Consider the following 12,073-nt stretch of genomic DNA (forward strand, 5'->3'; position numbering starts at 1 on the left):
ACATTTAGATAATGATAATAGATAATACATCAAATTTATCTAAAAAGAGCCTAGACTGTACGCTGTTTCCCAGACATCAAGCAGTGGATTACTAGAAGCTATGAGTCACTCTCTTCACAGACCTTCAGGTTAGGGGGTCTGTTGGTCTAAGGAGGGTTCCCCATGAATTCAGTAAGTGTACCAACAGCTACAGGAGGAAAATATTAGGGAGGTGTGGTCAGGTATGAAAGAGATCCAAGGTGCAAGGTGAGAGACATGAACATGTCCCTTATAACTCCCACTTGACTCTCCTGTGCTAATCATCAACCACTAAGAGTCCAGATCTGAGGCAGGCAACTCCCAGCAAACTTCCCCCAGCATCAAACATATGCTGCACCAATCATCAAATACATGTGAGTACATCTGATTACTTCCACATGCACAGAGATAGGTAGGGGTATTTAAAGGGGATGTTTACCTGTACCTTCATTGTATCCCCCTGCAGGGAGCTGTCGCTGTCATCATTATCATCTGGTCGGATAAGAATAGTGTTACTGAGTAGATGGTTCTGTACAGCCATGAGGTAGCGGAGACAAGGAGAGACAACCTAAAGAGACGGGGAGGAGAAGAACAAGTTGTTGTGTGTCACTGTAATACCTAGCCTCAGAAAAACAAGAGGAATTTACTCCTACTGGTACAGTGGAGAGCAGCTTCTGGAAGTCGTCCCTGGAGACAGTCTGACATTTGGTAATGAGAACGCAAGATTCTCGAACTACTGTCTTAAGGATACAATGCAGTAGCTCATCATTCAGTCTGAAAAAACAAAAAGACATTGTTACACAAACAACACAGACTGAGGTTGCATCTGTATATATATTTATCTTCAAGTCTTCTTAGGTAACTCTCATCTGGTTGTAGCGCATGTTCATCTTTAAGAAATTCAACCAGGTTTTTTTTAGAGAAATACTGTGTCACATTTTTAACTTAAACTGGGAATGTTCCAGTTTTCTGTACAAAAAAAATTGGGAAAGATGTTTTTTACTCAATAGCTCAAACTGCTAAACCCACTTAACTTATCTCATGATTTCCAAGCAAGATAAGATAAGCAAGATATTTAAAAGATTAAAATAGACAAGAATGATTGAATAACATTACTCTTTACTGAACCTACAAGCTGATCTTAGTTTAGTTTCATGCTTAATACAATAGTTTGCTTGTGTTTCAAGCAACTTGTACCTCTCCACATATTTTGACTTTTCTACTTTTACTATACATGCATGCACTGAAAATATAATCTGCTTTCTTTTGTATTTGAACCAAATGTCCAGCACTAGCACCTTTAGATTTACTGTATGTGGTTACTTTGAACTTTCTTACTCTGTGTTTTTTTATTATTATTATTTTGTTACCTGTAGTGATCATCTTCTTCACTGCCAAATCTGTTCCTTTGCAGCTGATCTGCCAGGTTAGTAAGAATGATGTCACGAAGCTGAGACAGACCACCATTACGTTCTCCTTGAGGTCGAACACATGAAAATAACACAAGCATGTCAACTAAACAGTAATATAATGATCAAAACAATCTCCTTTAATAATAAAAACTGACCTTCTGAGAGAACAAGTTTCAGCAGTTTGTTAAGTTCAGCTTCACCCTGATACAAAATATCCAGGCCTGAGCTGCAGAGACAGCGGAAGAAAACAAAGACGTGAAGGCTTCAAACCTCCTTACTCAGGTGAAAGTCAAGCACAATCCATTTTTAAAACTTGCTGGTATCTTACGTCAATGTTTTACGTAGCTATTTTTGGTTAAATTAAAGATAGTCATCTTAAAGGATGCAGCCCTGACATGTGTGTTAGAGTAAAGCTTTGATTGAAATGTTCTATTGGTGGCCCACACAGTGGCAAAGTGGTACAAAGCTTGAGGAATAGTGGGGCAATACCCCAATTAGTGCGCAAGCTCTTTCTGTGTGGAGTTTGTGTGATCAGCCGGTGTTTCCCAGCTTCCTTTCACTGCGCAAAAATATAATATTTGATAGGGGAGTAGGTTGATCATACACCATAAACAAACATTCACATCATAGGTATGAATGTGACTATTTGTCAGCAGGTTGAGCTGTACTGGCAAACTGTCCAGCATGTATCCTGCCCTCACCCTTGATAGCTAGAATTGGCTCCAGTGCCCCCCGTCACCCAGAAAGGGAATAAGCAGTAGGTTGTGAAAAATACATGTTATAGAATGTTGTATTACCAAGACAAGTATGCCTATAATCAAAACAAACTAATTTTATTTTGTAGTTTTAACTTATAAATTCAAATCAACATCTCAGTCTCACCTTATGGACATGCACACTTCTTTCTGAATCTCTATTCCTATCTGATCCATTGGAGCCATGAGAAGCTGCCAGAGGAGGAGACCTGCACGTCGTATGCTCTCCCTGTTCTGCTCCAAATGAGGATTAAAAAACCTGAACACAACCTGGACCACGTGAACAGATAAGGATTTAAAGATTAAATTGGTAGAGGCAGAGGTTTTCTTTTTTAACTTAATGGTTCCAAGTTGTGACCGACCTGGAACACCACTAGGATGCAGCGGATGATGCAGGTGTCTCTGTTGACCATGGCCTTCTCCATAATGTCACAGATGCTGCTGAAGTGCCGTGCTTCAATGGGATGCTGTTTTCCCAGCAAAGCACCGAGAGGCAGACTGTTGCTGCTGGCTGCGAGCAGGTTGAGTTGATGGATACACATGGCACCAACGTGGTGAAGCAGCTGGTTGATCACCTCACCGGTGCCTACTGTTTCCTCTGTAAATAAGAAAGTATTTTAGCCAATATCATGTATTGCTTCTTAAATGAAGACATGCTCGTAGTGTCAGTTAGGGGCCATATATGGAATCCATGTAGGTTTAATGAGGCCGCTGACCTGTTCCTTAAATATGATGATGAGAAGAACATAAAATTCACTTAGTTTAGTAAAGATGTAAAAATGATCTTTTGGTTCTTCTCAGGACAATCTTCTTTTCATTTTCATTTTTGTATCTTTCTGAGATCAGTTTATTTGTGCAAAATAGCAAGATGTTAAAGTCCAGTGAATTTGGTTTAAAATATTAGCATTATTGGCCCTCACTTTTGGAAAACATCAAACCTTTAGGTTCTTTGATGACATTGCTGACTCCGAGCCTCTTGCACACGTGATGAAATGCTTGGTTCCCAGGGTTACACCACTGGTCTATGTAGTCACTTGAGCAGGTCCAGATAAGGTTGTTTAGTGCATCGTAACACGCTCCTATGAAGTAAAAGATGGCATTAATAAACATAACTTTTACTTAGCGGTCTGATCTCCATGACACTGACCAATTAAAACACCCTGACGTAGATGATGGATGCAACTAATTAATACAGTTTTTACACTGACTTTCATACAGTATTCACTGTGTAGGAAAAGTAAATTTAAACCATGGTTGTATTCACACTGCAGCGTAATTTGTACTTGCACCTCAATTAATGCACATTCACTAATAAACCTTGAGATGCGCAGCTGCAACAACAATCTACAGCAGGAAACGTGAGGAAGGGAGACTCACCTAGTCCAACCACCTGAGCTCCTCTTCCCAGAGAACTGCCCGGAGCATCAATGAGGTCTGCACGGCTGCTGAACTGACCATCACCCAGGTTAAAGACCAGACTGGAGGCTAAAACTTAGCAATAAATGAAGAGCAGGGCTTTATTAGAAAAACAAATACCAACACTGCAACAATGAGCAAAACCGATAATTTGTCTGAAGAGTGAACCAAAATGTTGGTGCTATGTCAGTCATGATACCATTTAACAGCAATTATAAAAATGAATGAATTATGCTATTACTTTTAAGTGACGAGAGGCTGCTGGTTCCTCCAAACAGCGACCGTGTGGCTGAGCTCCCTGACACACCAGGAGGTGAGACCAGCATCACCAGGTATGTTCCACACACATACATCGGAGTCTTTCTCAGTGTCTTCAGAGGAAGTCCACAGCTGGTGTTAACAGCTGTGGAAAGTTCAAGAGAAATCCTCATTCGTTATTTTGATGCATATAAAAAGAAAAAAGAAAAAAGTATGATTTCCACAGTAGAGGTGCAGATAAATTACCAGACTGTTCCTCTTTGACAGTGTTGGTAATTGCAGAGCCGGTGAGGGCAGCCAGTGTGGCAGAATGCGAAGCTCTAAATCGTGACATGCGACTAAGGAGAAGCTCATTTAAGCACTTGGAGGACTCGCCTTCTTTACGAGTGAGTATGACTCTCTCCTGTAGGATGTCAGCCACGCACAACCCTGTCTGCGTCTGCAACAGAGAAAACAAACAGGTTTAAAATACACAACGTAATGGAAGCAGCAGTGAAGTGGAGAGCTGCATTTATCACACCCACAGACAGATGAAAAACATCCATGAAGACAGAGTGGCCTTTCTGGGTCTTTTCATTTAAACTGGCTGGAGACCAGATCCAGTACAAGTAGGTTCCATCAGAGCAAACGTGCAGCGTGGTCATGCTGCTGCCCACGGGGAAATGATGGGCTGGCATGGATGTGATCTGGCACACCTGAAAATGGCACATGGGCATTGATTACATTATGTGTACGTTATTGGCGGAATTGATTTAATTTCTTTTTCAAACTTAAAATAAAAAGTATTTTTACCTTTTATAACAAATCCTTGGGGAAATTAAACCTTTTTTATTTAACCATTTCTTAAAACGTCTTCTTTCAAATTTTAGCTGCCTTGTGATTTTATTATTATTTATTATTTTTCATTATATTATTTATGGTAATTATTATTTATTATTTATGTTATTTGTCACTGTACTATTTCTGGAAAAAATTTACATTTTCTTTTTAGTTTTTCTGGTGAATTTGAGTACTATAGTTACCACAGTAACTGTACTTCCTAAAAATCAGGGAGTCTACCTGGAGGGTGAAGGGATCGATGACCTGGCACAGCTGATGAGGCTTGGCATCAAAGGAAGAGGGGCGATGGAGGAGGTGACCCCCGCTGAACACTACCCAGCCAGGTTCTAACTCTTCATTTTTACAATACACAAAACCCCTGCACAAAAACCACAAACACAGAGAAATTCAGAACATATATAATTACCGTCATGGCTTTTAATTCCCTAATTTTTATGACATTCCTCCCACAAACAGTTAGTCTTGCAGGAAAGAATAGTGAGGACCTTGCATCAGCTCTGCTCGCTTTTATAAAGTCAACGAAATCTGTGATAAAAAAGTCAGAGCAGCACAGCTGTAGGTTTACAAAAATCAACAAAAGTTTGTCTGGGTAAATGGAAAGGAATGTTTGTTTGCCTTTCATTTTCTCTACCTTTTTGTATGTCTCTCTCTTTCTCTCTCTTGTTTCCCTGAAGGCAGCAGAAGAAGAACTGCAGAAGGTAAAAAGTGTCAAATTACCTCAGTGTGCCATGTAAACCAGACCCCAGCTTGCTGAGTCCTCTCCCAGAGGAGTTGGTGGTGTACAGATAGAGGCCGTCAGTTGCCAGACAGCGGCCCAGGTCACCGTCTGTAACACATGCAGCAGAATGTAAAAGGTCACTGACCCAAAATGTAATGTAACAACAATCCTATTGCTAACACTGAGGCCTCCCACTGCTTCGTTAGCACCGTGAAATATTTCTTAGCTGCATCTAAGATTCCTTATTTAGATCTATAAAGTTATTGTGAATTATGTTCTCAGATAACAGATAATATTGATTATCCATTTTTATCTAAATGAATTGTAAAAGCTTTGCTTTTTTCAGTTAATATAATTAAACGGTTAGTGAATATATGGGTATTTTTTCTAAATCTAAGTAATTTGTTGTTTTTACAAATAGCAGATTTACTTCTTGTATTTTCGTTCATAAATTAAGTCTGATTTAGCTATTATTTTATATTTAAGTGTGGTTAATATATTCTGAGCAATTTAGCAATTTACTCTTGGGTTTACTTAAAAGTACCTTTTTGGCCAATTCCTATCTCATTTATAGCTAGAATGAGCTAGCTAGTAAGATCTGCTAATTTGACACCGGCTCTGATGCTTCATATACATGCATGCAGATAAAAACATACACACTTTTTCTTCCCTTACCTTTATTCTCTGCTGCTCCAGCAGTAATATCTAGAGTGGGAAGCATGTCTTCAAAACCCCAGGACACACTGTGTTTGCCTCCCAGGAGGCATGAAGGAGAACCTGGACCTCCTTCTAGAAGCAGAAGTCTGGCACACAATGACCACAGAGACATTATCTGTTATGGACAGTCATCAATTTGTTTGTTTTTAATAAAGGTCAGATACATGACAGCAGTTACCGGTAGAGGACATCTGACACAGGAAGCTGACCCAGGTCACTTTGTTTCTGCAGCAGTTGAACTGTGTGAATGAAGGTCTTCAGAGATCCTCTGAAAAACAGTTATTTACTGTCAGATGTTTTTGTGGCACTAATTTTGCACATGTAAAATAAAAATAGAGATGGCAGTTTGTTTAGCCAGTTGCAGCAACTTCTGCTTAATATTGCTTATTATTATTTTATTAGTTTATATTTCTCTTTTTTTCACGAGAGGAAGAAAAATGTTTATTTGAGGTTGAAAAACCACTCTGAATGTAAGAACTGTTTAATTAAAACTGCCACAGATATAAATGAACACAGGGGATTTGGTTCTTATTGATTTGCTGTAGCCACATATTAAACAAGTAATTGGAGAGAAAATATGTACATTTTCCTGTCAAATAATTACTTCTTTTACATTCTGTGGGTATTATCGCTGCAGCCGGAACACAAGAAACTAAATACAACACAAAGGCTGATGAAACATAGTGTTTATGTGATACTACTTATCGACATAGTCCAGCATAACAATTACATACAATAAAAACCTTGTGTCAAGACTTTAGAGTGTAACCGAAAGGCCAAAGTATAAGAGTGACACAATGAAATAAAAAAAAAACAGGTTGGGGAAATAAATGTGGACACTCCTGTGGCCAGTGGAACTGTTAACACAATCAAACATGCACTTATTATTCTAATTACATTATTGTTATCCAATAAGATCCCACCACAGCTAATTTTGACATATTTTTTACCTTTTACCTTTTTACCTTACCTTTCTGAGCTAATAAGGCTATTTTGTAATTAGCATTAGGCTAATGTTTGCCAATTTGCCTCGATCCAAAAATTAGTTACATCGAAAGCAGCTGGACAAAGCAGGTTTTACAGTTCTAATATTTCACCAACATTTTGCCTCTACTTCTCTCTAAAATACATTCACTCTCTTGTCACTTGACCTTTAGATTCTAAGGAGAGTAGGGTGTGTTTCACCACACCTCCACCCCCCCTTTCTGCAACAACCCTCATTACAGGTATGCAGCCCTTTTGAGGCTAAATACTAGAATTTCCCAGTAGTCAGTCAGCCTCTTGGATGAGAGGTGAAACATCTTAAAAAAATAAAAAAAATAAAAAAAATAACTTTGTCCAGTTGCTTTCGATGTACCTATTTTCTGGATTAAATGACCTGGATGACTGAGAACCTACACAGACAATTTGTCTAGATATTTTCCCTATTTCTGTCTGGCCTTTATTTATAAATTTCAAAAAAAGAATTTGCTAATTTTACTTTTGCAGTGATTTCTTTCTACCGTCTGAATAAAATTTACAATATTGTGACTACAGTCATGTGAGCTGTAAAAGCCCAGACATTTTTTAAACTCATATTTGCATAGTTGTATTATTATGAGGTACGAGAAACTGTCATTATAAAAATCTCAAGGGCAGTTCTAATATTTCACCAACATTTTGCCTCTGCTCCCCTCTAAATGACTGAATACATTCACTATCTTGTTGTTTGACCTTTAGATGTGCATATATCCACACTGAGAAGATTAGCTGCTTATGTTAAGAGATGGAGATGTGCCGACCAGTGGCTGACTTATCCTCATTTCCCTCTTACACAGTGACTTAACTAACCAGCACAGCCAAAGAAAAGCAGCGGGGAGTGAAAAGGTGATGACTTAAATTAGGTCCCACTGTGCATGAAAAATCATCAAGACCTGAATGCTGCCTGCCACAAAAGCTTTCTGCCACGACAGATGTCTAACAAAGAGCGCCCTAGAGCTCTGGATTTGACAAGTCAGGATCATTTGTCACCAACAGAAGCCGGGGTTGACAGACAAAAGAAAACAAGCTGGCGTCATGTAAGTGAAGAGACAATAAAATGTCTAAGCACTTGTGTTTGCCAGTTTAAAAGAACTGCACTGAAAACTGAATTTTTAATCTTAGCTTGGTATAGCTTAGTTTGCTATATTTCGCAATAAAGCAAAGATTTAGCAAGATTGGATTAAAAAAAACAAAGAGCGAAAGGAGAATGGCGAAATAGAGGAAACACTGCATACATATATATTTTATGGGCATTGATGTTACTGACACCATTAAATGGATTCAAGGACCACGCCCTAATTATCCAGTTTGAGAAATATAGATCATAATGTTCCTGACTCAGCAAAATCACCTTTAAGTTTCTTCCTTCAGAGGCCTCCACACTGAGTCACCTCCTAGCATTCATCTCTCACCTCTACTTCTATACCACCCATTTCTATATCCTCTTTCCTTACATCCTTTCATCTTCTTTGGGGTCTTATTCTTTATTTCCTGCCTCCTGCCAATTTCCTTTGTCCATTACAACCACTGTCACGATTAGCACATGCCCAAAACAATCAAGACTTGCATTTATTTATCTCTGAACTGCTCAACCTCAGCTGAAGCTTAGCTCCTCAACCCATTCAATATTGTCAGAAAAATCAAAATAATATAATTTGTGAAATTAATTATGAAATAGCTGAAATCCACACGTGACACCAACACTTATTACACTGTGCTTTGAGCACGGAATACATCTGCAAAGCTTTGACTTTGAAGGCAACTATTTTGATCTTATTTCTAAAATCTCTGGCCAGTGTCTTTATTCTCCTTCACTCAAATGTGTGAACAACGTGTTGGACCAACTCTGTAATATCCCACAAAACAGCAATGAACAGTTAGGCATTCTCTGATAGGAAAGTTGTCAAAGAATGTTTGATGAACACTACACCTCTACCTGCTGTTATTTATTTTTCTGGTCCAACAATATACAGACCAAAAAATTCATATTTTGTCTTGTTTAGACCGTCAATTTATCATGATTAATCAGATGAGAACTTGACTTTACCTGGCACAGGCGAGTGCCACCAAAGCAGCAGCAGCATTTTCCCTCTGTCTGTGTGTGTGAAGGACCTGCATCTGCACTGGGTTGTTTTCCTGGGTTCCATCTTCCAACCAGGAGCAGAGCAGGGCCTCCAGACCGTTGAGGCAGTCGGCGGGCTCTTTGCTGAGGCTAAGCGGCTGGCAGTCGCGGAGGCAAGCCAGCAACACCTCTGCAGTGACACCGCAGAGTGCTGGGTCACTGCGAGTCTGGGACTGTAACAGTGGGAAGACCAGCAACAGGCCTACACGTGACGTGAATGGTGCCTGCTCTGGCTGCTGAAGGAGACCTTGTCTCTTGAGCAGAGCCAAGGTCTCCTCATCAGCACCCCCGGTGCCCTCACGTTCTTGCTGCTCCTCCAGGGCCAACTGCCGCTGCGCCCCCCACAGGCCACGCAGAGCATTAAGACGGTACTCCAAGAGGCGTGCATAAGCATTGCTTTGATTTCCACAGACAGCACGGAGACGTTCAGCAAGCTCCACTGGGTTTTTTGTCTCAAAGGTAAGAATCTAGGTAAAAGAACAGAAATTGAGAACAATTGATTGATGTGATTTTTATTATTTTCAACAATGGCTTAAAACTGTAAACACCTGTAGGAAACACAGTACTGTAATGAAAAGGACAATCTCGACAACTGAACATTAGGATATTTCTGGCCAAATTTATATTTTCTATAACAGTCAATAATTTTAACCCTTAGTTCATTCATTTTTAGTACAACCTTTTTTTTTTTTGCTAAATTATATTTAGCTAGACCATAGACACTTTTCTTGAAATTTATTTTTTCAGCGTTTTCTGCATTAATCTTACATTGGACAAGCTTCCAGAACTCATTGAAAGACAAAGTCTAAAAGACATACCAAGAACATTTGTTAATACACTGACATAACAAATGCATATACATCTAATCTTTAAATTTCACCTTAAGGTTATTTCGGGTTAATTTGTCTGAGGAAATGACAGACACAACCGGTTCACTTACCCATTAGTGTTGAAAGCAACAATTTACATTTGCAAAACAGACTAACACCAACAGGGGAATTTACGTAATGTGAAATAAACGAATCACATCTGAAGTAACACCAAAGATGGCTTTTTTAAATAACTAAGTCTAACAGAAAGTATCATCATCTACACTCGTGTGGAAATAATCAGTAATTGTGGAGAATATAGGGATAGCCTATCACAAGTAAAACAATGTGCTTCATGTGCACTTAGGCAGCATTTCAGGTATTGATTACACTCAACGTGGCTCACGAATCATGGGCTAAAGGAAAAAAAAATCCATTACACCATTTAGCAGGCACAAGTTGTATTGATTCCATCTCAGAAATCCAACTAAAGTTACAGTAACACTCCTTAACTAAATGCTGCTGGACCTTCTCTACCCTGCTCTGCAAACAATATTAGAAATGGACAAAAATAGGCAGCGTCACGACACCTACAGAAATACCGACCAGTGACCTAGTCAGTTTCCAACCAGAAAAGGCAAACGATAGGAAAAACATCTGAATCATCATCCTTCTGAGGTCGCCCCCAGCACATCATCAGGCTGAACTGACCTCTACCTCGCTCCAGCTCTTGCTTCCTCTACTGTTACACCAACCATCTTCATGTCCTTCTTCACTTCGTCTATGGACCTTCTATGGGGCCTCCTGTTTTCCTAGTGACCTCTTAATTTTCAACATGCTTTGTCCTATATCTACCACTATTTCGTCACTAAACTAAAACAAGTTAAACTTAAATTCAGCCTGGGATGTTTCCCTCATCTGATTCTAATTTATCGATCCACCTTGGTAACAGACAGTAACTTTGTCTACATGTGGATTGATTTTTCTTTTTATGAACAATATTTTCTGATTTAAAAATTACAATTGCACTGCACATCAACCACAGATTTTTTTATTATTATTATTTACAATAAAAAAACACAAACCATTGTGACAGTGCACTGTTGTGTACTGCCTTGGAACTAACCATGGAAGAAACAAATTGACTTCCTTGTTTTTTATAAATAAACTGCAGCAACTCTTTGAAATTTTATCTTCCACATCTTTCACCAATAAGAATGTTTCTCATATTTCGCTACAGAAATTATTTATATTTATTTGGGGCACATGATTCATATCACCATATTAATAACACCCATTATCATATCATATGAAGCACGCCCACTATATTTTAATTATCTGTACAACTACATGTGTTTGCATATATTCAATCAATTAAATTCAAAAAGTATATACAGTAGTGCATGTTTTTATACTAGACTAAACTCAAAATCTACAATACTGTAGGGTAAAATGATTAAGTCTAACTAACGGTAGAATATAGTAATGATTAGGCAGTACATGATGAATGGATGAAGCTGTATATTTATGTATATTTAATTAAAAGAAATATAAATGATAAATCCTGAAGAAGAAATGTACAGTTGCCTGGTCATTAAACAAAGACCTATTCTGAAGCTTTGAAATGTGAAGTCCAACCAAAGACCCTGTCCTTGCGATTAGAATGAACACGTAGACAAATGTCTGCAGACTATTTACTTGTTTTGAACCGACAACCTTTTGCTAGTAGCTAAGTCCTCTGGAATGATTCACTGCTGTCTGTTCTTTAAAAATTAAATTGTTATGCGGACTACTTTAAAATGTTCATATTTGAAATGTGAGACCATTTATAACCCTCTACATTGTAGCTCTTTAGCAGGAGTCTATCGCAGTTATTTTGCATTACCATTGCTTTATATAGACACATTGATTGTAGTAACGGTTTCACGGAGGTTCATCTTAAGTAAACCTGTCAAAAATATAAATCGGCTGTATATATATATATGACT

At 38.6% G+C, this 12,073-nt stretch overlaps 1 protein-coding gene across 1 annotated transcript in view; it reads right to left on the bottom strand.

Moving 5' to 3' along the window:
• LOC103397706 (probable E3 ubiquitin-protein ligase HECTD4) overlaps positions 1–12,073 on the bottom strand; it is a 40,477-nt gene that overhangs the window by 27,439 nt on the left and 965 nt on the right. The window contains 16 exon segments of the mRNA XM_008336071.3: positions 458–586; positions 672–792; positions 1,389–1,494; positions 1,586–1,656; positions 2,313–2,455; positions 2,548–2,783; positions 3,124–3,264; positions 3,563–3,676; positions 3,843–4,004; positions 4,106–4,298; positions 4,384–4,554; positions 4,919–5,057; positions 5,417–5,525; positions 6,093–6,220; positions 6,313–6,402; positions 9,202–9,743. Coding sequence (XP_008334293.1) covers positions 458–586; positions 672–792; positions 1,389–1,494; positions 1,586–1,656; positions 2,313–2,455; positions 2,548–2,783; positions 3,124–3,264; positions 3,563–3,676; positions 3,843–4,004; positions 4,106–4,298; positions 4,384–4,554; positions 4,919–5,057; positions 5,417–5,525; positions 6,093–6,220; positions 6,313–6,402; positions 9,202–9,743 — 2,595 coding nt within the window.

The sequence above is a fragment of the Cynoglossus semilaevis genome, chromosome Z (assembly GCF_000523025.1).
Source record: "Cynoglossus semilaevis isolate Cse_v1.0 chromosome Z, Cse_v1.0, whole genome shotgun sequence".
In the NCBI taxonomy this organism is placed as follows: domain Eukaryota; kingdom Metazoa; phylum Chordata; class Actinopteri; order Pleuronectiformes; family Cynoglossidae; genus Cynoglossus; species Cynoglossus semilaevis.